The sequence below is a fragment of the Poecilia latipinna genome, unplaced genomic scaffold (genome assembly GCF_001443285.1).
Source record: "Poecilia latipinna isolate Pla-1442-1.1 unplaced genomic scaffold, P_latipinna-1.0 Scaffold839, whole genome shotgun sequence".
Lineage (NCBI taxonomy): Eukaryota > Metazoa > Chordata > Actinopteri > Cyprinodontiformes > Poeciliidae > Poecilia > Poecilia latipinna.
In genome coordinates, this window is record NW_015113455.1 from 111,265 (window position 1) to 137,607 (window position 26,343).

General features: G+C 37.5%; 1 protein-coding gene across 1 annotated transcript in view; it reads left to right on the plus strand.

Moving 5' to 3' along the window:
- The first annotated feature begins 8,822 nt into the window (after positions 1–8,822).
- ppargc1b (peroxisome proliferator-activated receptor gamma, coactivator 1 beta) overlaps positions 8,823–26,343 on the plus strand; it is a 118,666-nt gene continuing 101,145 nt past the window's right edge. Inside the window, exons 1-4 of the mRNA XM_015047680.1 lie at positions 8,823–8,840; positions 20,790–20,845; positions 24,285–24,410; positions 24,506–24,604. Coding sequence (XP_014903166.1) covers positions 24,524–24,604 — 81 coding nt within the window. The 5' untranslated portion in view covers positions 8,823–8,840; positions 20,790–20,845; positions 24,285–24,410; positions 24,506–24,523. The remainder of the gene's footprint in view (positions 8,841–20,789; positions 20,846–24,284; positions 24,411–24,505; positions 24,605–26,343) is intronic.

Sequence of the window (26,343 nt, forward strand, 5' to 3'; positions counted from 1 at the left end):
TGTCTCAAGTGATAACGTCAGTTTTTTTTTTTTCTCTTAGTCTAAAGACAATGGTTTGGAAAAGACACTGAGGTCAGGGTTTTTTCACTTTCTCTCCTATGTGACATATCACCCATTTTACCTTTAATCCACCTCTAACTTGTGCTCAGCTGCTTCCCTTGGCAGAGGACACTGCAGAGGAGCTTAGCTGAGTCAGAGACAAAGAACAGCAGAAGAAGGTTTTGCTTAACCAAGTCAGAAAAAGGTCTGATCAACCTTTCAGTTTCAGTTTCATCAAATATTTTCACTTATATCATACTTTATACTGTGTTTGTTTGTGTTTGTATAAAAAAAGATTTCAGTTTTTATTCCACCTACTATGAATGTGAGGTGCTAAGTTCACTTTTTGTATCCAACCTGATTCTCAATCCAAAGAAAGGAAACATCCAGCAGCCTGTGCCAGAACTAACCACCTGCTAGTCTGCGAGTGACCTCTATGCTGACAGGCCCAGCTGTTCGACCAGTGACCCAGTTCGTCCTCTAAGCCAAGACACGGACATGTGGGAAAACCCACATCTAGAAAACCAAGCAGGGACCATGAGAGGGCTGACGTAACAGACCACAACGGATGAAGGAAGACATTTATTCCTCAGGTCTTTAGTGGCAGTTTTGTTGTTGAAAGCTGAAAGGTCCAGGCGTCTCAGAAACTTTGAATTCCAACCATTCATCTGTTTTCTGGACTCAGTAAATCACTGCAGGGTCACAGCGGGGCTGGTGCTTATCACCGTTTGTCAATAAGTGACAGGCGGGGTGCACCCTGCATAGGTCATCATTCCATCACAGGACTTTGAATTCCTTTCACTTTTTCTTTCCCCTCTTAGGTTAAAATGAGACATTAGAGTTCAGAAGCTGGTCATACAAACCTTTTAGCCGACCAATATACTCTTCATGAATTTCAGATTTTTAGTAATCACTTCAAAATTTTTATTCTAAATGGTTATTTTTTTATTTGTGGGCTCATTTGGCTTAAAACAGCATAATGACACTACTTATAAAATTCTTCATTTCATTGGTTACACGTAATTGATTTTTGTATAATCTTGCTTTTTGTAATCTTGACATTACATAAATCCTTATTCTGAGAATTAAACAGGAATCTTTGAGTGCTTTGTTCTTATGTGTCATTTAGTGGAGAGCTCATGAAATCACTATCTGATAGATCATTAGACTGATTTATGATCGCTAAAATGACTAAAGGTAGATAATCTTTAATAACTGCAATTAGAGAACAGCAGTCCAAGTTGGACAATCTGACAGGACTGAGGAACCTATCTGGCCTCCCTGAATGATCGAAATCAGGTGAGTGATCAACCTTAACAGAAAATAAAAAGAGAAAACAGAAGAGATCGTGACAGCATTCAATAATGTTTTTTTTTTTTGCTTAATAATTTATCTTAAGGGTTTTTGCAGATATTACAGTAAATATTAGAAAGTTAAACTAATAAGTACAGACAAGCTGTTGAGAATCCACCTACAGTTTGTTTGCAAGTCTGTTGAGGTCAAATACTTTCTAAATGGTGCTGCGTGGTTGTGTTCAGGGAAACAATAAACGTGTGGGAGAGAAGGGAAAGCTCAAATACTGCATCAGTGTTGACATGCATTTTAGCTTCAGATTCATTTGCATTTTGTTGATGATTTCTGTGCTTCTGCTCAGTCGTAGGCCATGAATAACATAAATCTGAATTAAAATGAAAGTTTTTCCTTACTCTTTCTCTCAGTTAATTTAAAACAAGCACATTGCTAGTTGAGTCCACGTTAAGTGTTTGAGTTTGTTTTAAAGTGTTGTTCATTTATTCAAATTGCTGATGTGTTGAAGCTTTAAATGAGGTAAATATTTCTCTCAGCCGTTCCATTTCTCTCATCTCCCTCTCTGTCCCCAGCATTACTCGCTGTTTAAATCTGCAGATATTTCCATCTGTCTTTCAGTCTAGCGTACAGATTTGTGCAGCGTGCTCAGTCGTGGATAAAAAGCTGATGCATTGCACACTCGAGCACACTGGGATGACTTGGTTGAATGTGGTGTGCCCTAAGCCTCTGTGTCACTATGTGGCAGATGGAGGAAGAGAGGGGGCGGGAGTGAGAGACATAGTTGAACAAACAGGTATTTGCCTTGCAAGACGATGCTCGTCTGATCCTCTTGTTTACAGTTAATTGAGTGGCTCCGCAAGTGTGCATGTTTGCAACTCAATGGCCATCACCATGCAAGCAGATCAATAACCACGTGATTGATTTACAACACAGGTTATGTGAGTTAATATTATGTAACATGGAGGAGAGCTTGTTCATGGTGATGGTATCTGAGTGCGTGCGACAGATGTGCAATGTGATCATTTTATTGAATGTAAATGCCTACAGAGGTTATCAGTCACGTAGAGTTTGAAGTCATTTGAATCAACCTCTTTAAAAATAACATTTTTAATTTGTGTTTTTTTAGTACATTCCGTATTTCTTATTTTTTTATTCCTAGAAACAGACTTTTAAAAAGATTTTCCAAGTATAAATCAAAGGTTTTATTTTCTTTCAGATCTTCAGAATCATAAGTGGGGAAGTTACCTTAGTATTGATAATGTTTTATCCTCATTGTAAAGCTAAACTTCTGGATCTAGCAAACACAATTTGTATTTCTAATTGTACATTTCTGCATATTTTATTATTCTTACTTTTTCCTGCATTTATTTTTTGTGCAGATCTTGTAAACTAAGTATATGTTAGTACAATTTCTTATGCTTGTTTCACATGGTTATTTGCTCACCTTAACAATGGCACTTCCCCAGCTTTAAGTTACATAAAAAAAAGAATTGATTGATTTATTAACAACAGTATAATGTGGCCTAATCACACTACATAAATTCTGACAACTTAAATGCTCCACAGTTCAACATATTAACAAGCTTTAAAACATTAAATAAACTTTCTCGATCTACAAGGATTCTGACTAAGTTCATTCAGTAACATACATCTCTCAGTCACTGTAGTTTGCACATCTGTTATTTATGCATCATTTGCTGCTCATCAACCTAGACGCACCTTGCACATCTGTGACTTTGCCATCAGCTGCCAAGTCTGTTGATGCTGTGCAGGAAGAGTCTGTTTTGTCTCCAAGGATGCAAATTTGTGACTTCCACATATGGAACCTTGTGGTTGTTTTTCCCCTTTCAATAAAATAAGACATTGTTTCAAAATCAGTTGGCATTCTGGCTGAAGAGATTGCAAGATCATATTCAGCTGAAAATATCTTCTGGTCCTTTGAGATAAAGAGAAACGTTCAGCATCAGTTCTACTACTTTGAACCCTTAAAGTTTGTGCAGAGTTCAGTGTTTATCAGATTACAAGTGAACTGAATGAAGACAATAGGTTACTGAAACAGATGAGACAGCTCACCTGATGTAGGTACACCATGAGGTCCTTTGGGATTCAAGAGAAAGAACACTGCACAACTATTGGTGAGAGAAAAATCAGTCCTGCGCATCCTACAATCTAACCACAACTTGGATTGAATCACATTTATAGACTGTAATGGAAATTTATTAGAACACCCTGAATATGAGACAGGCTCTGACAGAAATAGAAACACACAGCACTCACCAAACTCTCACCTTGGAGGGAAAATGCAGTTACTAATATATTAAAAAGGAAACATTGTCCAACAAATACTCATATTTTAAAATGTTTTATTAGCTCAAAATGTTGACTCCAAAGCAAAGAGCATGTTTAATGACACCAGGTAGACTTAAAGAATAACAATTTAGTATATTCATACACAGCAGCACCAATAATAAACAACAACTGAAGCCTGACCATCAAAACTTAGAGGTCTGGATTATACTGGTTTGTATCCCAGTGATGAGACTAACAACACTTTCTCTAATATAGCCAAGCAGTCTAAGGGAACAAATCCAAAGTTAATCAATTTTGACTAATTGGACATGTGGTTTCCAAATGGGGACAAGGTTCAGGTCCCACCGTTCTGTTCATTTGTATTACTCTCAGCAGGGGTTATTGTTTCACAGTCCATTAAACTGGAACTGCCTTTCATGGTGAATAGCTGATCGAGTAAAGGCAACAGAACATCTCACCTTAATTAAACATCAAAGCAATCACATCTGTCCTGTTTTTAGGCAGCAAATGGCAAAGTAAAGCGTGTCTGGAGCTGAAGTTATTCAAAGCACTTCATACAGGCAATGAAAAAGGTGACATTTAAAAAGAAACTGAATTAAATCTAAACATGAAAGAACTGCAGACACAAACATATATTGGAAAATGTTTCAAAAAGATATGTATAACGCTTTCATGCATTGCCTTCTGCTGAGCCAGACTGACAAAAACCCACCAACTCTCATTTTCCATCTGAAACTAGGAATGCAACTCCTCTCAATGGACATCAGGTATCAGTTTTTATGATGACTTTTACAGATGCAGCGCACAAAGGCTGGACTGATCCAGTTATCTTTTAGTTCTCTATTGCTGAAGATGATTGTCAGAAGAGGTTTGTCTTGTAATCCAACAGTTGCTTCTTTGCTCATGGAAGCTTGAAATATTTGGCCTAAAACAAGAAACAATGTCAGAATAAGTAGATACAGTTGGATGTTTCATTGTCTGAAGTGAGTGACATCCTAACCCACAGTAGTTATGGTTAATGTTTTGAACCTAAAATAAACACACTCTAAAATGAATAAGATGTTCAACCACACAGCACTACTAAAGTACACATCTCTATACAGTTAGAACCTCATATTTATGCTGTATAAAATATGTATAAGTGAATTTTCTAAATGTTTTACATTAAAGAAATCCAAACTTTTAATTTTTAGATCTGCTAGGATTATCAAAATTATTCTTTTTATTATTTGTTAAAAAGTACTAAGAAGGGGAATTTTTGGAGTTTTTTGTTTTACTTTAGTGAGGTTTATTTATATAAATTGTTATGCTTTTAAGGAATTGGTGAAAGCTTGGATAATGGTGTTATGGCTTAGTAGAGGCACACCTTAAGTTCATTGTCATCTTGTATAATGTTATAGGACGCAGTTTGAAGTGCTTTATATGATAAACAGAATAGCATAACGAACAAACAATAAATAAACAATACAGTGGTAACATAATGAGATGTGATGTTAAGTTGTTAGTCCAAAATCAACATAAAAATGTAGGATCAAAGTTTTCAAATGCACCCAGCATTTTAAAGTCAAATAAAGTAAACAAACATTGAACTGTTTGTCTGTAATTACCACTTTTTCATTTAGAGGATAAAAGAGTAAATTTGCAAGCCTGAGAATATAATTATAGCATATAGGCATGGCAACTTCCTGATGTGTTGTTGTTTGCTGCAAGATGGACTGGTACACTTTGCAAAATTGATGGCAACATGAGAAAAGAAGATTTTCCACTGTACTCAATAATTGTTCAATAGGTCTTCCAAAAAGACTGATAACTGCAAATAAAACAAACAGCCAATAGATGACGCTTTCTTGCTCTACTGTAATTGTTTCTAATAAGTTTTAAATTGTATGTGACCAAGAAACCTCCAGTTGTTTATATGAACTATATCAGTTAAACTGACATATAATGTTGTTGTTTTTTTACTTTTCTCTGTATTTGTTTCTAAAAGAAGCACATTTTTTGTTTGTTTTATAAGCAGATATAAAAACTACACATCACAAGCAGCAGGAGCTTGTAAGCAAAAATGGATCACTGGAGTTAGTCAGAATGAGAATAATGTTGTTTTGGTGCAAATTCAATTGCATTGTTATCACAGCTGTGTAGAGTGAGGAAACAGCACCCTGTGGGAGCAGAGAGAGATTTCTGAGAGGAAATAGGAAGAAGGAGAGCACAAATGAAACATTAAATGAGATGAAGAGGAAAACTGTGATAGAGACTGAGAGGATTTGAAATGGCTGTGTCAGGTAAAAGGAAAAAAGTGTGCATTTTTACATTCAGATAAAGGAAATAATTTGACAAAATTATACAATACTGAAAATAATAAAGAACATTTACAAGCATTTTAACAGCATTGGAGATTTTTTAAATTGTTGGAGGAAAAATAATATCTAAAATTATGCAAACAGATTAAAAGTAAATAATGAAATAAACATCTAGTGAGACAATAAAAGTGGCTCCATGGCAATTTGAATTTGGATCATGTGGATTTGATTTTGTGCTTTTGTTCTTTGTAACTTCTGTACAATAAAACTATTTATCTATAGATCACTAAACTGATCTGCATAAAAACATTATCCATGTTTCTGTCCCATATTTCTACTGACACTTATTTGTCTCCACTTGAAGTACTGTCCATCATCTGAATACACACACACACACACACACACACACACACACACAGTAGAAAACTGCACAAGTAACACCCACTCACACAGATTTCATATATATGACAGAACTTGGTGTTTCACAAAATGTGCTTCATTTGGCCACTTTTAGAACAATTGTTTTTTCACATGACCCAACATATGTGGGATGATGAGAAATAGTGCAAGACTTGCTTAACCGCAGAAATATAATCACCTTCATTGGATGAATTGTAGGAGATTACGCTCCCTAAAAATATATGTCAACTAAGAAATTATGAAGCAGCATGTCAGGGACAGATTAAATAAAAATGTAATCGCTGTAAAGATATAAATAAAGAGGACAAACCGCCAGGACAATGACCTTAGAATCTGGCACAACACTTGCTGAAGTGGCATGATACCATGATGTCACAGATGCAATCAGGTCACTATTCCTCCGGTTATCAAAGATGTTCTCTGATTAACATAGTGAGTAAAGGTGTAATTTAAAAGTCTCCACGAACAGCTGTTTATAAAAACATAGATTTTTGATATGTATTTTTTCTAGAATTGTAGAATTTTGCACAAATATTTAACAAGTATTGATTTCATGCAAAAATCAGTGTGTACTCAATATTTGCCTTTTCCTGTGGAGTAAAGGTCTTCTCCAAAAGCATGATAAAATAGTTTTATGTCTTAATCTTACAAATTTGCATTTCTTTGAGTTGCAAAAGGAGGTAAAGCAAACTCTTTCCTAACATCTTAGCACACCACAGACCTCTGTGTCATGTTGTGAAACGCCTCATGTGATATTCTCCTCAAAGCTGTTCAGGCGCTGTCTGCGAAAATGTACATTTTCTGTCAAGTCAGCACATTTACTATCCCATTCTGGGGCCTTGTCTCAATTTGTCGGTGTGTTCATGCTTCATTTCACAACAAAAATTTAGAAATTCTTCATATGTGATCATAATGAGGAGTGAGCAACATAAGCCTCCTGGTCTGTACCTTTTACTAACCAATCCCATGACAGAAAGCAATTTAAATCAATATACCTTGTTTGGTTTTGATAAAACAAGTTACATTGTAACATTGTAGTTTAAACTGATGTAGCTGGGAAAGTAGATTTTATAAGGGAAACTACATGTGTGAATAGCTCTGGGCAGTCTGCAGCTGAAGTAAATTATGAACTGCTGGGAAGAAAACAATGACAGAGGAGTGGCCAGAGAGAACGGGACTGAAGGTCAGACGTTGTTTCTTTTCATGCCACCCTAAGGTGCGATAAAGAAAACTATTCTGGCTTCTGTTTTAAAAAATATCCCTTGCGGTTTATTGTGCAGCTGTAATTAATAGCTGGTTTAGCATTTTCTAATTAGCTATTTCAAACTGTGTTTGCACTCGCTGACTTTTTGCTGTCATTTCATTATTTTTTATGTAAACTATCATTAAATCGTGTTCACATAAGACAGCAACTGAAACAATTCGAGTTGATAAAAGAAAACGGCAAAATTACTATTCCATGTCAGTCCATTCATCGTCTATAACCGCTTATTCTGGGAGGGTAGATCCTGGACGCTGGTCCATCTTACAACACAGAGGACAAATATGTACACACACACGTGCACTCATGCACGCACGCACAAACACACACACGTCCTTGGTGCAAATATATATCAGGGTCAATCAGTCACGCCAGTGGAAACAAATTTGCAAACTTGTTAACATGATTTACATATCTGCTGAGCATACCTTTAATGTGCAATAATAGCAGAAGACTCTAAATGTCATGATGTGTGGTTGAGAGCGGTGAGAGAGACGCCGGGAATCCCAGGTAGTCATGATGAAATATAATTTAATGAAAAAACCAGGAGGAACAACAGAAAATCTCTGGCAGCACAGGAACAGACACAGACGTGAGACACGACGACGATCCGACAAAGAACACTGACAACAGGTGGGACTAAATACACTGGGAGGGTAATCACAGGAACGACACACAGCTGGGCTCAATCAAGACAGACTCAGGGGAAAACAGGACTAGACAGACAGAAACTACACAGATCCTAACACTAAACTACATCATTTAACGGTCAGGGTTCTGGGGTGTTTGGGTTGCATCTGTGTTTGTGTTTTGATTATTTCCTAGTTTGTTTCAGCTTATAGGTTTTGCCTCTCCTGTTCATCTCTTTTGTATTTAGCCTCTTTGACTATGATATTTCATTCTTTGTGTAGTGTTTTGGATCATGTTATTTCTCCTCTAGGTTTACTCCTCTGTTCCTTCCCCAGTAATTGCCCCAGGTGTTCCTCATTCTCCTGATTACCCCTGTGTGGTGTGTGTGTGTGTGTGTGTGTGTGTGTGTGTGTGTGTGTGTGTGTGTGTGTGTGTGTGTGCGTGTGTGTGTGTGTGTGTGTGTGTGTGTATCCCCACCAGTTCCCATTTCCAGCTGCTGGATTCTTGTGTCCCATCATGCTCATATACTCCAGTGCTCCTTTGTTTTCTGTGTTGTATCCTCAAGTTGTCCTGTAAGTGTTTTTTGAATTACCTTAATAAATCATCATTTGATTCCATGCTCTTCCTTGCAATTCAATCCACCACTCATCTGGCAAAACCGGACATTTAATCCTTTAATTGCCACGTCTTTACTCATCAGTTGTTCAAAAGTTTATCCTCTTTCCTTTAGTGCTATTAATTATATGTAATCCACTTGGCAGCTGTTAAAATATCATACCTGATCAGTGTTTATATCATTGGTATGTTTTGGGATATGACAGGTTAAAAAGTAAAACACAATGATATTGCTGCAGAAACCTACAGTTAGTGGAACCAGAGATATTTTAGTGCTGAAGAAGCAAAAGTAGAAGTTTATTAGAGAAAGAAGTTATGCCACACAGCTATAGGAGAAACCAGGTACTTGAGAAGCAACAGGAAGGCTACTTACAATGCAGAGCAGTAATTTACATTATTCCTTGAGCTTTAACGCTCTTTCTACCATAAAGCATGAAATATTTGGAAATGTTTAAATTTTGTTGGGAGACAACATTTATGGTAAAAATATTTAAATATATTTAGATGTCAGGACTAAATCAGAACCCCAAAATTTTGGATCAGACTATTTCTGATCTCAGACATTCATTATTGCATCAACTGCTGTGGACTAACATGATTCACCCTCATGACATGAACATCAGGCAATGCTAGATTAAAATTTCTACAACCTTGCTGTAATCTGCAGAATTTCCATATCAGTGAGAAGTGTCTGAACCTCCACAATCAGTTCCAGGCTTTCCAGCATGAGAGATTGCAGTCTAAGAGGTTTCTGTTAATGCTACACCCAAGTTAATTGTTCAAACAATTTTAAACTGGGCTCATCACTCTGTACACATACCTTTCAAGGTGCGGTCAGAAGGAATCATGCACATGGAATCTAAAAAGTCTGTTTGTGCATCAATCATGATAATTCTTTGGAGTTGAACATTTTTGTTTCCTGGTCATGCTTCAGCTTGCTGATGCTTTTTCCTCTTCATCCTCATTGGTAGCAAACTTTACACCAGGGTTACTCTTGCTACTTGCTGCATTCTGACTGCATCCTGAAAAGCTCACAACTTCCTTTGGTCTCCTGGCAACTAGCACAGCCAGGTCTATGTACAATTTGGAGGAGTGCGCCCCACTGTGCATTTGGGAAACTAAGAGCATACTGATTAAATGTGGGGCCTGCAGGTGCTGTGTTGCTTTTTAGCCTAGAAAGGGGATTGTTTGTAGCTGTTGTGCATTTTGGTTGAAGTAAAAACAGCAACAACTTGGAGTCACACTAGATTCCAGAATAGTTGTGAGGTTGTAGCCGTGGCATCAGGCCAATGTGGCCATTCCTGCTTTAAATTCTGTGCTTATGGGTTCTACAGAATAGATACAATGCCTCTACTGCGAACACACACTCTGAAGCTCCTTTATACTCTATCCAGGACCCGGATTTGCTGCCAACACAACAATGAACCATCATAAACTCACCATGGAAGTTCTGTTCAGTCTCAAAACAGTCATTGGGAAAAGTCACATCTAATTAAGAACTCACTTTTTAAAACATTTGTCAAATGAGTAAAATTAAAAGTTATTTCAGTCAGTTCATTCTTATATAATACAGTTTGTCAGAGTCACAGAGCCTATCATTTTATTCACAACTTACTTTACTACTGCATTGGGTAACAGTACGACTCCAGTTGAGATTTGAAACCAGAACCTTTTTGGTACAAGACAATTCTGTAAATGGATGAAACAATTTGTAAGTCCATACTTAAGCAGGGTTATTCACAGGTCAGAGCCCCCAAAATGGATTTCAATTTGGTCAGTGTTCCGGCAGATCTGATTTAAGGGGTTAATCCAGTTGGCGGCTTAGGTGCAACAATTGAAATCGTGTGATCCCTTGGGTTTTTGAGCCACTACAAGTATCTGGTTAGACTGTTTGAGGATGACTAAGAAATAAAATATGACAAATAAGTAAAAGTAGCCAACCACCATATATTAGAACATACTCATTTAAAATCAATCCTAAAAGAACAAGAGTGAAATCCACTTGCACTGGTCCCAAACACCAGTCCACACGTGCCACTTTTCCACATGTTTTAAATTTGTCACAGCTCCTACACACCTTCTTAAAAGAAAAAATTACTTCCCCAGCATGTTGTCAGGTTGTGTGGATACATGTTATTCTGCATCAGATGTGCTGAAAGGAGGAACATGTCTGAAATGTGCACATTTTTCAGTAATAGCTTTCATATTTTCCATTTTTACTGCATCTTAGCTGATCCCCAGTGAGAAGAGAAGAAACGAATATTCCAACGTTTTCAAGGTTGCTTAATTTTGAAATACAAATCAGTTTGGACATCTTGTATGGTAGTAGTTGATACATGCTCAGGAAATTTAGCCAAGCCACAGTAATTTGTTGAATGTGGTTTTGCAACACACACAAGACACTCCTTAAAACATGTAACGTACTTAGACATTACATAGTGTCAACAAAATCACACACGGAGTAGAGTGTGTTACTCTCTGTGTGTAACACACCCAGCTCCCCCCCAGAGGGGACCGTTGGGGTGCACACACAGTGACATAAGTAGCAAACATCACATGAGGAGTCATTAATACAGCGACAGAGTGTGATAGGTCACTGTGAGGACATTTGCAAAGGAAGACTATTTACAGCATGTCTACACATGCTGTTGTGTAAAGACTTATTATGGTTGTATAATAATTAATATGTACAGTTTAACTTAATTTAAAATCCTCAAACAATATGAAATGTATGTGTGTAATCTGTATTAGCAGAAAATAGCTTGTGCCAGCCACTAGCTGTTTAATACAAAACAAAGCAATTGTTAAAAAATTCACTTTTTCACTCTTTTGTTTTGCAGAATTGGTTGTTTGCCACTTTTCTTTTTGCAGGTGTGAACAGGAATGTGTTCCATCAAGACATTTCAATTTAAGGCAGTTGCATAAATTTGCAACTGCCTTGAAAATGTTTCAGTTACAACTTGATGACAAATTACTTTTAAAAAAATGCTGCTTTATGACTCCAGTCTACTAGTAGGAGGTGATTGAAGTTATTTTGGTTAATCATTAGTTATATTTTGTCAGATTGCATGCACAACTTAACCAGCCTTATTTGAATCTTGACCAAAATAAAACAAAATGGTGTAGAAAAAACTTAAAAAACATAAAAGGAAAGAAAAGGATTTGGAAAAAGGCCAGTCTGGCACAACATATAGCTCATGAAATTTAATCAGCAGTAATGAAATCAATGAATGACTGCTGGAAGGCAATATTTGATTTGTTATAAAACTTCAGGTGCCTTATAGGATTCTATAAATCTTTATGGGTCAGTTGAGAGTGAAATATTAAATAACATGGATTTCTGAAAATACTACCAGATGAGGAGAAAAGGGATTTTGTTGCAATACATGCAAAGTAAAAAATAAATAAGAACAATGACGTTTTTCTGTTTTAAACATGACAATTCTTTGGCGATATTTAAAGCATGTTGGGAGGGATGTAAGAGAAGCAAGGCTTTGCCTGGTCAACAGCTGTAGTGTAACTGTATTTGGATGCAGTGGCATTTAGCTGGACACACACATGATCCGTCAGCCTCACTGTGATATGTAGTGCAAAAGTCAAGGTCAGCTTGCAAAAGAGAGGGACCGATGAGGAACATAAGTGAGTGAGCTAAAGCGTAGAGAAGCATGTGTAGAGGAGAATAACCCATAGAGCAGGATAAATTAAAACCTACCTCGCTCAGATTCACACCACACACAATTTTTCCAGCAGCTCTTCACCAGATTGACCAAGCAAGTAATGAAATTCCCTGGTTAGAAGTGAATGATGCAGGCTGCCTTGAATGACATACTCCTATAAATCAAGATGCTCGTCATTCAGTGATGTACATTTAGGATGAGGAATGGAAATGGTTTTACACCATAAGGGAATATACCTGCAAAATACAAGCAGAAGCTGGCCTGTTCTCAATGCTCATCTTGGTCCAGCAGTTGTCATCCTATGTTACAGTCATGTTTACCCACCTGCAAGTCCTTGATACACTAAGCCACAGTGTAGGAGGACCAATAGGATTCCCTTCTAGCTTTGTGGTAATGCAACCATTCTCAATATGCAGAAACTAAAAATGTTATTTACTCCTTATCACCTTTGTCCTTTCTCTTTAACAACACCAGCTGTAGATCAGTGAGCGTCAGTAATCACTTGCCCACAAGTTAAACTCTTTAATCAGATAAAGTATTCAATCATGGTTGTTTCCCAGGAGCCTTGCTAATTTTAAGATCATTCGCCAGGATGCTGGTGGAGAACATGATTATCTTTTAAGAAACAGCTTATTAAGATTACAATAAATAACTTTACCAATTTTCTGTGCCTGTCTGTAGTGTGTTGATGTGTTTGAGTCCCAAGATTAAAACAGGATGTGGGTGGTTTTCCCAAAAGGCCACATAAATAACTTACATTTTTACAAAGCTTAGTTTCATTAGCTGAACTAAATTATTCCAAAAATATACTTAGTAATAAACTTTGAATACATTTTCATCTGCTGCAACAATAAAATGTACCAAGATCATTTGCCACCATAATTGAAACGTTCAATTATCTTACAGAAAACAATTATCTTTTAGAATAAACAATGGTCAAAGAAGGAGGTGATGCACAACTTTCAGTATTTCAGTGAATGCTTAGCCTGGTAATGATCACTGAAGAGGCAACCCAAGTGAAGATCAACCTGCTGAGAACCACAGTGACTTCAGTTAGCAGAGGGATTCACGTTGTTACATAACTGATTTGTTAAACTATTGCCTTTAGCACCTTCTGCGACCTTTACAATCGTGGACACCATTATTTGTGTCACATGTGTGCATCTACTGGAGTAAGACTCCATCCGACGGGTTGCATTTACTTTGTAATATTGACATGCAACTGTTTTCCTAAAATCACAACAAATAAATAATGCATTCCAAATAGTTGTCTGAAATATTATTTATCTGCAAATTGACAATATGATGATGATATTTCATGCAATCGTTGATTGATTATAAGGTTCTGTTAATAACTGTATAGTCAGTAGTGTTCATAGGGCTGGTCTAAGGTTGTATGAAGCCTTAAGCAGAATTTTATTTGAGCCCCTTCTTTCTGTTAGAAACACCACTGCAGTTCACAGTGGTTGGTGGATTCCATGTTTCATTGAGGGAAGTACATTTATGGACCAATTGAACTCAAACACAAAGAAAGACTAAACTCGAAGCTTCAAATTGTAACTATGTTAACACAACAGTAGATTATTTTCTGTGCTTTCACAAAATATATTTGTGCTTTTTCAGCTTTGTCATTCTCAATAGACAAATATAAACTCTAGCAAGCCAACATTAACCCATACAAGAGGGTTTTAATGCAGCTATCCAATCGGGGAAACAGCTGCAATAATCTTCAAACTAACACAAACAATAAATCTATGCAATTAATTAAACAGATACAAGTTTCCTAAATCCAGCACAGTTTTGGTTTAAACTTTGCAACATTAGACATCTGTCGTGAGGTTATTCACCAAATGTACAGGAAAACTCTGATCAGTGCTCAATAATGACCCTAAAAATTATTCCTGTCTGATAAGTAATTATAGTTCTTTTTACACTGTTATCACTCAAACTGTAAATATCTACTGTCCGAGTTTCTGTGGCCTACAACAAGGTCAGCAGTTCACAGTCTGACTGCAGTTCATCTGGAAGACAGCTTTACTATTTAAAGTTTACTAGAGTTTGAATTCTTTATTCGCTCCCAACTTCAATTACAGAGCAGCAAAAGAACAAAGCAACACAATGTGCCTGTTTGAGCTTTTTTTTTTTTTAGATTAGTCTGACATCAGCTTGAGGATTTTGAAGAACTCAGCTTTGTGAGTTTGGAAGTTTCTTTTAATCTCAATAATCCACACAAGCATGATAATGGAACTGACATATTAACATCCTTGGCTCTTAATCCTGCAAACAGTGTTCAACTTGATTCCTGTGGAAACTCAACCTGTGTGTCTGAAGTGAGAAGGCAGGGTAGCAGAGTGTGATATTCTGGCTAAGTGGATGCCTCCTGGACTGCCTGGTTTACAATGTTCCAGAGTATTCCAATATCTTGGACGGTTATATTTGGAACATCCTTCTTACATGACGAGATTCTTTTCAGCTCCTCACTGACTACGTTTGATCTCAACATCATAAAACAGTCAACGATCAAACAGTCAGCTGGAGTTTTTTTCTTTTGCTGAACTTTATGGACTTTTCTTGTGTGGGTTTTTGTACTTTCAGAAAAATCCATAATGACTTGTTTTCTGGATGTGAAACAGATTTGAGAGCAGACAGAAGTTAACTATTATTTTTGGGGTGTGCTTACAGAGCAGAATCACTGTTCACATTGACACTGGGATGCTGAGTATGTGGAAGAGTTGTGTAGGGTAAGGGTCTAACACAGTATTCTCATTTTTAGACTGTTTTGAATCATTGGACACTTTGGGAGAAACCTGCTGTCATCCCTGACTTTTGCTTCCAGACTCACTTGTTACATCAGATAAGTAGATTAAAAAAGAGAAAACCTTAGAAGGATCTTAATTGATTCTGTCAAGATGTCATTTACAATTCCCCCTTCTACTGAACCAAATATGTCTGTGCAGAGATGTAATTGTGTCATTTTGCTAATAAATTATTCTATTTTTGAACATTTGAAAAAGTTCAGATGGTACAGCTGTATATATTTCTGTAAGAATATAATAACAAATCAGAATTAGTTTGGTGATTTATGTTGACAGCTCCCCATTTTCTTTTATCCATCAATTCTGTAGTACATGGTGAAATTACATGTCCCCAGGACACAATGCGACTATTGGTCAATGTGCCTTGAAATTTAGACATAATATTAATGGTTGTCAAAACTCTTTGTAGAGTCACAGATTTTTATTTTACACATAAATTTTAAAAAATCTGACCAAATAGACTAAAATCTCATATGTTCATTGCTACTATCTCCAGCCTTAGTTCTTTTCCAGAAATGATCAGAAGGGATCATTTGTAATCATAAATTAACACCACCAATGGGAAGTTTAAAAGCCAATGACCTTTTTTTGTTAAGTTATGATAATGTTTGGTTCTTCTGCAGTTTCAGATTTAACTTTTCTGCAGCTTGGGCTCACATTTGGAGAAACTACTGAATGCAGGGAGCTGAAGAGAACTGTAGGAAACTACAAAATAAATTTACTGATAAACAGAAAAATAAAACATCGGGACATAATAAATATAACAGAACATGACTTAACAGAGGTCCAAAGTCTCACATATACAAAACGACAACTCTGTATAAATGAGAGAAAAGAAAAACAAGAAGTAATTAAACAGACAGAATAATGGGGACCTCTTCAAACGGAAACAATGAGCACAACTTTATACATTTCAAAGAGTAAAAGCATGAAACCAAACTTCAAAATAAACATATTGAAAGTCCCAAGGATTATAACACTTGTTAAGCTAAAATTTACAAAGGTTTACGTTCACAAAGAAGTACAGAGTAAGAGGTTTCCTCAATAAAAGGAAAGCCAAATACAATGCACATAAGTAATGGCAGCAGAATTCTCCCTTGGAAAGATTGAACAGCTTCATGTGAAAAGCATTCCAGAGTGTTTAGGTGTCATTAGAGTCTTAAATTAATGTATCTAAAATTAAGGACTTAAAATGTCTTAAATCCATTTTTAAAAAACTACTTTTTTTGCTGTACATAATCACTGGCCTTTACTTTTAAATTTTATCTCATATATTCTATGTAGTTAATATTTCCTGTGGAACTTTTTTGAGTCGTGTACAGACATCTTCATTGCACTAGCTCCTAGTTTTCTAGTTTTCTGGATGACGTTTGTTTTTCCTACTGGCTCACTTCTGTTGTCAACCATTAGATGCTACATTCATTCTAATATTAGCACTAGTTCCATCAACAGCTGTGTCTACCAAAAGAAAAGGATACAAACCATTCTAAAGCATACTTTGATTTACTGTCCTATTAATTTAAAATGTCCGCTGTAAGTTCTCACACACCTGTTCTTGGTAGGTTTCATAAAAGGCTTTTAGGTTTCTTAGAGAAGTTTTCACTGACCTTTTGCATGAACAACTAGTAAAAGGGTGTACAAGCATACATTGTTTAGTAGAGTACAAAACTGTGAAAGATTTGAAATTGTGCATACATGCATTATTTAAAAGAAATAAAGAGCTAATTTTAATAAAATCCTTTCTCATCTCTTAGTAATAAGGTGTAGCTTCTGGAATGTCCAATTACCGCTGAAGCTATCTGAGGTCAGCCTGACTGTTGCAGTGACATTAAAAAGTTCAGGAGTTCTCTGTTATCTTCTCATTTGCACATTAAGGCACAGAAGCAGCTAACAACATAAGCTTGAGTGCAGCTAGAAAGCCCACTTCAATAAAATGCAGCAGTTATCTCAAGAACCGCCTCACAATGCCAACCCAGCTCAATGACAGCCTAACCTCAGATCATGAGCTAGGATTGAGACTGCATGACCTGAGGGACAAAAGTCAGAGAAATGTCCATTTTAATGGTCTGGATATGAGTGAGACACACATCGTCAGTATTTATTCTTCAGTGGTATTGATTGTTTTTGGTGTTTGTTGTGGTCGGCCACAGCTTGATTTGATATACGAAGGCATTAATGTTGCCCTGGTTGCTGCAGCTTATTGCCTGTTTGTCATTTTGAATGGAGTTTTTTTCTAGGAGTAGGAAGACATTTGTTGTGTAAAGCTCCTGTAGGCTTCAGGGTCTCACTGCATATTCTCCCTTTGTCATTTTGTACACAGAAAACTTCACAAAGACATAGTTCTGAGTTATTTGTGGTATGCTCTTAAAAGTGACCTATGCTTCCTTGACCTGATTTGGATAGATATGAACTATTCGAAACATGTTCACTACATTTCTTGCACCAAAAGGATTCTTAGATAATGAGATTTGAATCTGCTCAGTTCTGCCTATTTGACCTCCTTTCAGAATGAGCTGTCTTGTAGGGTTTCTTGTCACTTTAAATTTAAATAAGCTGCTGCTGTCCCCCAACTCAATCTTTACATGAAAATGGCTGGAAACAGATCCAATTATACAACTACATATATTTGAAAAGCAGACGTGGAGCCTCCTGCACAACCAACAAGAATCCAGCAAAGGGTTTTTCTATGGCAGTGTTTCTCAATTCCGGTCCTCAGGCCCCCTTGCCCTGCATGTTTTAGGTGTTTCCCTTCTGCCATACATCTGGATTGAATCTGTGCGTGATTAACAGGCTTCTGCAGTACTTGATGGGCATGCAATAATCTGAATCAGCTGGTTTGGAATAGAAGCACATCTAAAACATGCAGAGCAGGGGGGGCCTGAGGATTGGAATTGAGAAGCCCTTCTCTATGGCAATCCAACAACAAAACACTTGTCTTTTCCAGCAGCCATTGTACAGTGTGTACAGCAGCAAACCAGCTGACCAAATGTACTGGAGCTCAGCTTGGGTTGCTAGGTGATGGGCAGTAACTATTGGTTTGTGACATTACATTCCAGAGGTTTATGAAACTGCTCATTTGAAACTGGAAACTGGTCCAGACACGAGAAACATTAACTTATAACCAAAAACCAGCTGTGTGGGTTTTTTAAGCACTTTGGCTGTTTTTAGGAGCAGTAGATGCCCAAATGAAAGTACAAAAACATGCAAAATGTGAATTTTGCATAATACATCCCCTTTAAGTAAAAGAGATCTCATTGCAGTTTAGTTCCTCTCTCTTTCTCTCCATCTTTAAGAATGCCATTTTAGTTATGCTGCTATAGATGCTCTAGATGTTTCGAAACTGAAGGTTACTCTGTTGTTGAGCTCCTTGGCTGTGTTTCAGGGTCTGGGAGTTGACTGGAGGCATTAATGACAGCAAAATGCAGTAATAATAGAACCAGGCATCACCAGAAATTGATTTAGAGTACTTTGTTGGCATTTCAGCTATGGTGGCTTCTTTAAAACACTACTGACAAAACACCCTGAAGAAGAAATTACAGTTGCTGCTATTTCAACCAGTTGCTATGACTTAAATCATTAGTTTAGTTCTCCTGCAGCAAACCTAACACATTGTGTCTAATGTGACTGCCTTACTATTTGTGTTTTCATATTGACATTGTTTTTGCCATTGGAGTAATCAACTCTTAAAGCCTTGCTCTTTTTCAGGCCCAAAAGAAAAGGAATAGTGTGTGGTGTAATGTGTAGACTAGTGGGTGTTGAAATCAGATGAGGAATGAGTAATGCTGTACATTAAAATAAAATTGCTGTTGGCTTTGGGTCCTTTACTGCAGTTACACAACAGTATAAGATAAAAATTTGTAACCATGAATAAAACCTACCAAATGCCTCTGATTCTCACTGTACCTTCACTTTGTTAGAACTTCCAGGTGTTAAGCCTAGCTGTGGTGCCATTAGACTTGTATGTTTAAAGGCCTCATTATTTCAGTAAAGTACTGAAAATACATTATGTGTAAGTTATGAATTGAGGAAAAAGAACTTTAGATCAACAAAAAATTCCTGTCTAAGTCACCTTTATTGGCAATGCTTGAACCATGCAACCCCCTCTACTCCAAAGACCTAAAAGGATTTCTATGCTTACAAAGCCAAACAGACCTGTACTGCACAAAATTCCTGTTTCCTAAGTTTCCATTTTAATATGCATCAAAATCAGCAAAGATTATTCTAGTTCATGTAGCCCTTACTGACAACAAACACCTTTTTGAGATATTCTAGAGAAAAATATGTGCATTCATTCTTGTTATATTTAAATGTTTCACACTATGAAGCAAGTTGAACATCAAACAATAACACAAAGTAAATCTGATGCAGTTTTCATGGTGAAAACCCAATCTGGCACAGCATTTCAGTCAGACATTGACCAGGCCACTACAAATCCTTAACTTTGGTTCTGCATGCACTTTAAAGTACATTACATACATAACATTTCTGTATTAGGATCAAATTTCTCTTGGTCTTCTGCAGCATTCTACTTTTTCAGAAACTAAATTTGTGTGAGTCATAATCACCAACAGTATTAAGTATTTTTTGTATTTACTATATAATTCTGTGTAAAACAAATTTTATTCTGAAATAAACATATTAAAATCAAATTTACTGAAAATAATTATCTTCTCAATGATATTCCCATTTCTTGAGATGAAGTGGTATTCAGACGACCTTAACTGCAAGTTAATGAGTTTCTCCTTCATGATGAGGATGTTAATGAGGCATCATTACTATATCACACCCAAAATATACTTGTATATCACTGCCTTTGGTAAAAAAAAAAAAAAAAAAGCATTTGTAATTCCCTGTGCATAAGGAGAAGTTAGTGTTTCCTGCTCCCATGGTTGTAAAACATGATCCCCGTGCCTCTTTCATGTCAGTTGATAAGTCCTTCCAGCCATTCACTCGCAGTGACTCATGCTTTGGTGTTATGACCTAAATACTGTACCTGCCAAACTAACCTTTAGCTAATAAAACCTTTCACTTGGTTTCTGCTAAGGAAAACATCAAAATCAAAGACATAAAAGTTATTTTTACTACCTTACTGTGTTGAAGCAAAATAGAATTTGATAGGTTTTTTTAATCTCCCACTTGACTCAACTTATAAAGTCTTGGGCACTGCATGACGAATATGTTTCCTTTGTTTTCAAAACTGACACTGTTAGTTGATATGTTGTTTGGGAATAAGTTCTGACAAGTTGCCCTAATGTATAGTGTATGTATGAAACCCATCTGTCTCTTGCAAGTAATAGTTTATTGCCCCAAAATATACTCTATTTGAAACTGTCTATCAACTTGTATTTCAGTGTATATTCACAGCTTGCAAAATGAGTACTTGTCAAATTGTGCTTCTCTCTTTCCCTCTCAGATGCATGTGTGGAGGTGCTAACTGGTGGTACTGGGCTCAGTAAATCTGTCTGCCAGGTAATCATTTTCTACAGAAGTAGTTGTTGGTCCAGTAAAAATGCCGGAAACATTTTTGGGACTTAAAAAGTCCTGTTGATAAAAATCATTACCCTTCATGGAGTTATTCTAACAGTTTGACTCAGAAAAATCACTGAAGGTCTTTGATAATGAAATCTGACCATTCCAGTCAACCCTTGTTCTCTTCACCAAGCTGTCTTTATCCATTCTTAGACTCTTTGTCTGCTCCACTATTTAATCGCCTTTTTGTGTCATGTTTTTGTGAATGGGTTTTGTCTTTTCTTATTGTGTAATTTGTGTCATTTTAAAATTTGTCTTGCCTTTCAGTCCTTTTTAGTTGTAAGTAAGACATTTGTTCACAATGGTTTTTTAGTCTATGTATATAAATGTTTTATTGTAATACTAGTGAAAGTTCTCATCTACAGCTCCAACATGTTGGTGCAGCCAGAAATTGTACACATTTTTTCCGTGTTACAGCAAGGAAAAAAACAAGATGCATCTTTTGTCTTATATATTGTGTGATGTTATCAAAGGCATGTGTGTGTGGGAGATTGTTTTTAAGGGATTGGACAATAAAATTGCAAAATAAAAAAGTACAACCAAGACATGATGTCCTACAGCTGACACCTTATATCTAGAATGAGTTTGATTGATTTTACAGAAAGCAATGCCTGCTACCTTTACCTGAGCTGATCCTCATTTTTTCAGGCCCAAATGACTTGGACCATTTTCTTTTTAAAATCTAATTCTGCAACACCTTTCTACAAAGGGGTTTATTTGCTCTGTGATTTTTTAGATAATTGGGAATCTGTCCAATGCCATAATTTTTCCTGGAACATTTTAAGGAAAACTGCATTACATAGCAACTTTTTTCCCCCTGACCAACAACAAAACACAAACTTGCCTTCCAGCAAAGCTACTTTCTGCAATAAAGCATAGCTACTGGTGCCAGCAAACAAATGCTGAAGTATATTTTCCATTCTGTTTTGCTCTGCATCTGGATCTGACACAATTTCAGAAACGCATAGTAAAAATGTAACAGTAACGTGTGTGTAGTGGGAATGTACAACTGTGGATTAATTCTGACTGCATCCAAGGAGCTGGCCTAGTTTAGATAATTGCTTTTACTGGTACTAATAAGGCAACAGATTTGTTTCTAGTTTCTGCATCTGAATGAAGAAAACTTTGTGTTTTTGTGGTATAATTAACATATTTGCATCTGCTCGGGTCATGGATGTGCACTGTCAGATGCATTCATATGGAAAACAGAAAGGCTGTTATGAGTTCAGAAACTCTGGAGATCTACTGACAAAGCACATTCATCATTAACTGGATCTGACTGTCCATTATCAAGTGAAACGGCTTTGGATTAAGTTAAAGGATGTGCTGGAATGAACTTAAAAAATATTGTGCTCATCCACTAATGATACAACCACAAAGGATTAAAATGTAAGTTTTCCTCTAACTGCAAAAGAGAGAATTGTGTCTAAACTATACTGTTTAGACGTGTCTCTGTGTGCAGAAGGTTGTCAACAAACTGCCAGGGGAAACTGTAAAGAATTAAGTCATCCAATTACCACTGACTGTGTGCAGTAAAGACGAGATTTACTCGAGCGTGCTATTTTGCTTCAGGCTAGGTGTCAGGTTGAAAGCTAGGTAAAGCCGGTTAATTCAGGCCAATAAGGCAAAGTCATGCTGACTTTCAAGAAACAAGGTTGAATAACATCACTGTTCTTATCAGATTATAAACAAATGGCTCATAAACATAAAACACCATTGCAGAACAAAGTATTAAATTTAAACATTTTAGCATAGTTTCTTGCAAAGGCATTTATACCTTTTGAACTCATTCGCTTTTTGTTATGTTACAGCCACCATCAACAATGTACAGTGTTTTCATGGGGATTTTACCTGATAAGTCAACACAAACGTGAAGCAGAAAGATTGCTTCAGTTGTTTTTCAATCTTTTTCACAGAGTTCTGAAAAGTGTCACATAAAATAAAAGCCAGTGTTACCCACTGCTTTCAGAGGCCACCTGATTAATGAATAGACTCCATGTAAGTGTAATTTAATGTTAGCGTTAATATTGCTCGTCTGAGAAGACTGCACAGGTTTGTGATGAGAAAACAGCTATTGTTAGCAGGAAACCATAAGCCAATGCGCTCATGCAGGAAGGGACACAGTAAATATGTGGAAAAAGGGGCTGTCACTATATGAATCAATACAAATATATAAATATATACAAAACCCTGAGTGCAAAAGAAAACAGTACCCGGTTAGAATGGTTTCGCAGAACATCAGCTGTGTTCGAATAGACAACTGACAGGCGTCGATGTTGCTGTTTCCCAGCAACAGCAAGAGGATTTTGCCATTTATAGCTGTGGTTCTGAGACAAAAGCTGAATGTTTCAAGAGTTTTTAACTGTACAATGCATGTCCCCACTGATCAGCCCCACATTTTGTGTTTTTCTTTTCTGTGGTTATAAAACAATGTCCTTAATGAATGCATATTAGTTTGGCGTTCATTTTTATTCTTAGTTTTAATGCCAAGATTGCACTTCAAATTTGTGTTTGGTGTCATGTATTCAATGATCAGGCATAACATTATGACCACTAAGAGTTGAAGTGAATGAAACTGATTACATTTTCTTTACGGTACTGCAATGGAACACTTTGTCCTAAATGTTGATTTGGAGTAAAAATTGATAAGTGTGCAGATTTGAGTGACTTTGACAAGGCCTGAACGACTTGGTCAGAGCATCTACAAAACTGCAGCCCTTATAGGGTGTCCCTGCAGTGGAAAACGTCAGTCAAAAATAGCATAGAGGACTGATGTCTTGGTCATAATGCACATCGGGAGCAAAGGCTGGCCTGTGCAGAGAGCTGAAATTGCTCAAGAAGTTAACGCTAAATGGCTTCTGTATAACATTTTTTCAAACCAGAAGACCCGATTCTCACACACACACACACACACACACACACATTCACATTCTAATGGTGGCAAGCTACTGGATAGTAGCCACAGTTGTCCTAGTCAGGGCTATTTTAGCAGAAAACGAGAAACCAACCCACTATTAAGCAGCCGGTCATAATGTTAGGTCTAAATCATGTGTGGTGATGCTGGACATTGCTGAAACCCTAAAAATATACAAGGAAGAAATAGAACAGGTAATTCTACAATAACAACAATAAACTTCAAAAGTGAAGTCCCAAAACTGAAACTATGGATGGTGACATGTATTTGCATGCTTGAACTATAATTCATCTACTAGTTCAACAAAAGAATATGGAAAGATTGCATGGCGTGTTTCTAATTTCTCTGAGTCTTTCTCAGCTACATCAAAAATATATCAGCACAGTTTAACTGCTGTAAACTGTGGATTATATTGCAGAACATGTTCTTTCTTGTGAGAATATGTCTATCTATTTCTATAAACAGATCTTTATTAAGCTTATAGGGCAGTGACACTGCAGTGAAAATGTCCTGATTTAGCCGCGGGAATCCAAGCATTGACCCCCTGGTGCTCCCCGGAGACCGCTTTTGAAGAGCCGCATGTCTTTTAATGTGTATGTTTGTCTCCACTAGTAAATAGATGCGCCCCCTACAGGCGGCCCGCTCTCACTCCTCCTCCTCCTATACTCCACTCTCTGACTCCGCAGCTCCTCATTCACTAGAAGATGGCGGACTGCGCTCCACTATTAGATGAGGAACTCTCGTCCTTTGTCTTCAGTTACCTGACAGAAAACTCCGGCAGCCAGGTAAGATCCCAGCCTTGGAGGATACACGGGACGCAGGGCTTTGCAGAGCGGGGCACGTCTCTGCACGTCGCCGGCTCTGGCGCACGCTGTGCCCGGCTGATGGGAGCCTCTCTCTGGGCTGCACAGCAGCATCTCTCCGGCACAGTGCAAGCCGGTTTCTCGGTCTGCATGCGTGTGTGCGTGAGCTTGTGTGTGTGTGGACTACAATGACTTGATGTCTGGCTTTCACGTGTCTTGGAGGAAATGTCATCAGCCAACGGCAATAGGGGAATTTAATGGATGAAAACGGATAAATGTTTTGGTGTTAGATCTGAAAGCAGCCGGTGTGCTGCTGCTCGGCCGGGATTATTTGGTATTCAGAGGGGCGCTTTGGAAACTTTAGACGCATTCTTGAGGGAAGTTTTAATTTCAGTGCCGGGGACTCGGAACACGTGGTGCGCCTCTTCATGCGTGGACGAAGCCGGTGGATTATTGTGATATATTGACGTATTAATTGGCTTCTGGACTGTTTATTTTTTAAATGTGTGTGAAGGAAGGCAAACTTGTGTGTGCTTAATCCATGTGTTTGCGTTCCTTGTTTTCTTTTTTAACACTAATTAAATGTTTTGAAGAGGTCTCTTGTTGTGGCATCGCAACACATTAATGCTGTGTAATGTTATTTATCCACTTCATTATTAAGCTGATTGCCTCGACGCAGCGGGCTTAGAGCGCTGGAGGATCTTTGGATCTCCTGCGGATCTACGAATGCTGGTCGGAGCGCTAAAAAGTTGAGCAACACCTTTCCCACAATGCGTTCACGGACATTTCATTATTATTGTTAATTAGACTTTGTATCTCCAAAACCTGGACGAAGAAGAGCAGACGCGGGTTCTGATTCAGCTGGGGAAGTTGATGCGGTTTTACGTTTTCATAATGCTTTGCGTAATCAAAACGATTACAAAACGCGTCTGAGTGAAAAACTCACTGAAATCTGCTCGATGCTTTGGCCGCTTACCTGAAAGTGTGATTTTGGTTACAGGCTGTTAACCGATTGTGTGTATGGATGAGGAGGGTCCGCGGGGGGCTGCGCGGACCCCGCGATGTTATTTCCTGACATAAAGGGGTCAGTTATGTCAGGAAATCAGCGAAGATTTTCTGATTCTTCTCTAATTTACAGTCGCAACACACGAAGATTAATCTCCTAGCAGGTAGTCTGCAGGAAAAGACCCCCTCAGGGGTCTGTCACTGTCAATCCAGGAACCGCAGCATAGCGTGACATAATTGCATTGCGGTGATTGTTTTTGCTCTCGATGATGCAGGGTCATCGCGGCATCTGATGCGCTGTGTGTGTGGGTTGGAGGTATCTCTGTTGCTGTTGGTGAAGTGGGGGATGAAGGGAGGTCTGTCACAGCTGATTGGCAGCTCTAGCAGGTTGAAATCAGTGCGTGGAGGGATGTAGGGAGACTGTGGGCTATTTATAAGCCGCAGCAGTGACATGTGCCTACACATAACACATACTGTGGATGAAAGCCATCTCAATGTTATGCATATTAAAGGGAGATGCAAAACAATGTATGTTATATTTGCAGAACATTATGTTACACATAACTCAGCTATACTATTCATGTATTCTCACTGGAATTTATCACATATTAAGCTCTTTAAATTGGCTTTGCAGCAACAAATTGGGTAATAAGTAGTTGGGATATATTAGGAAAACATTTCTCCTCAAAGTCAGAAAAATGGGCAAGCGTAAGTGA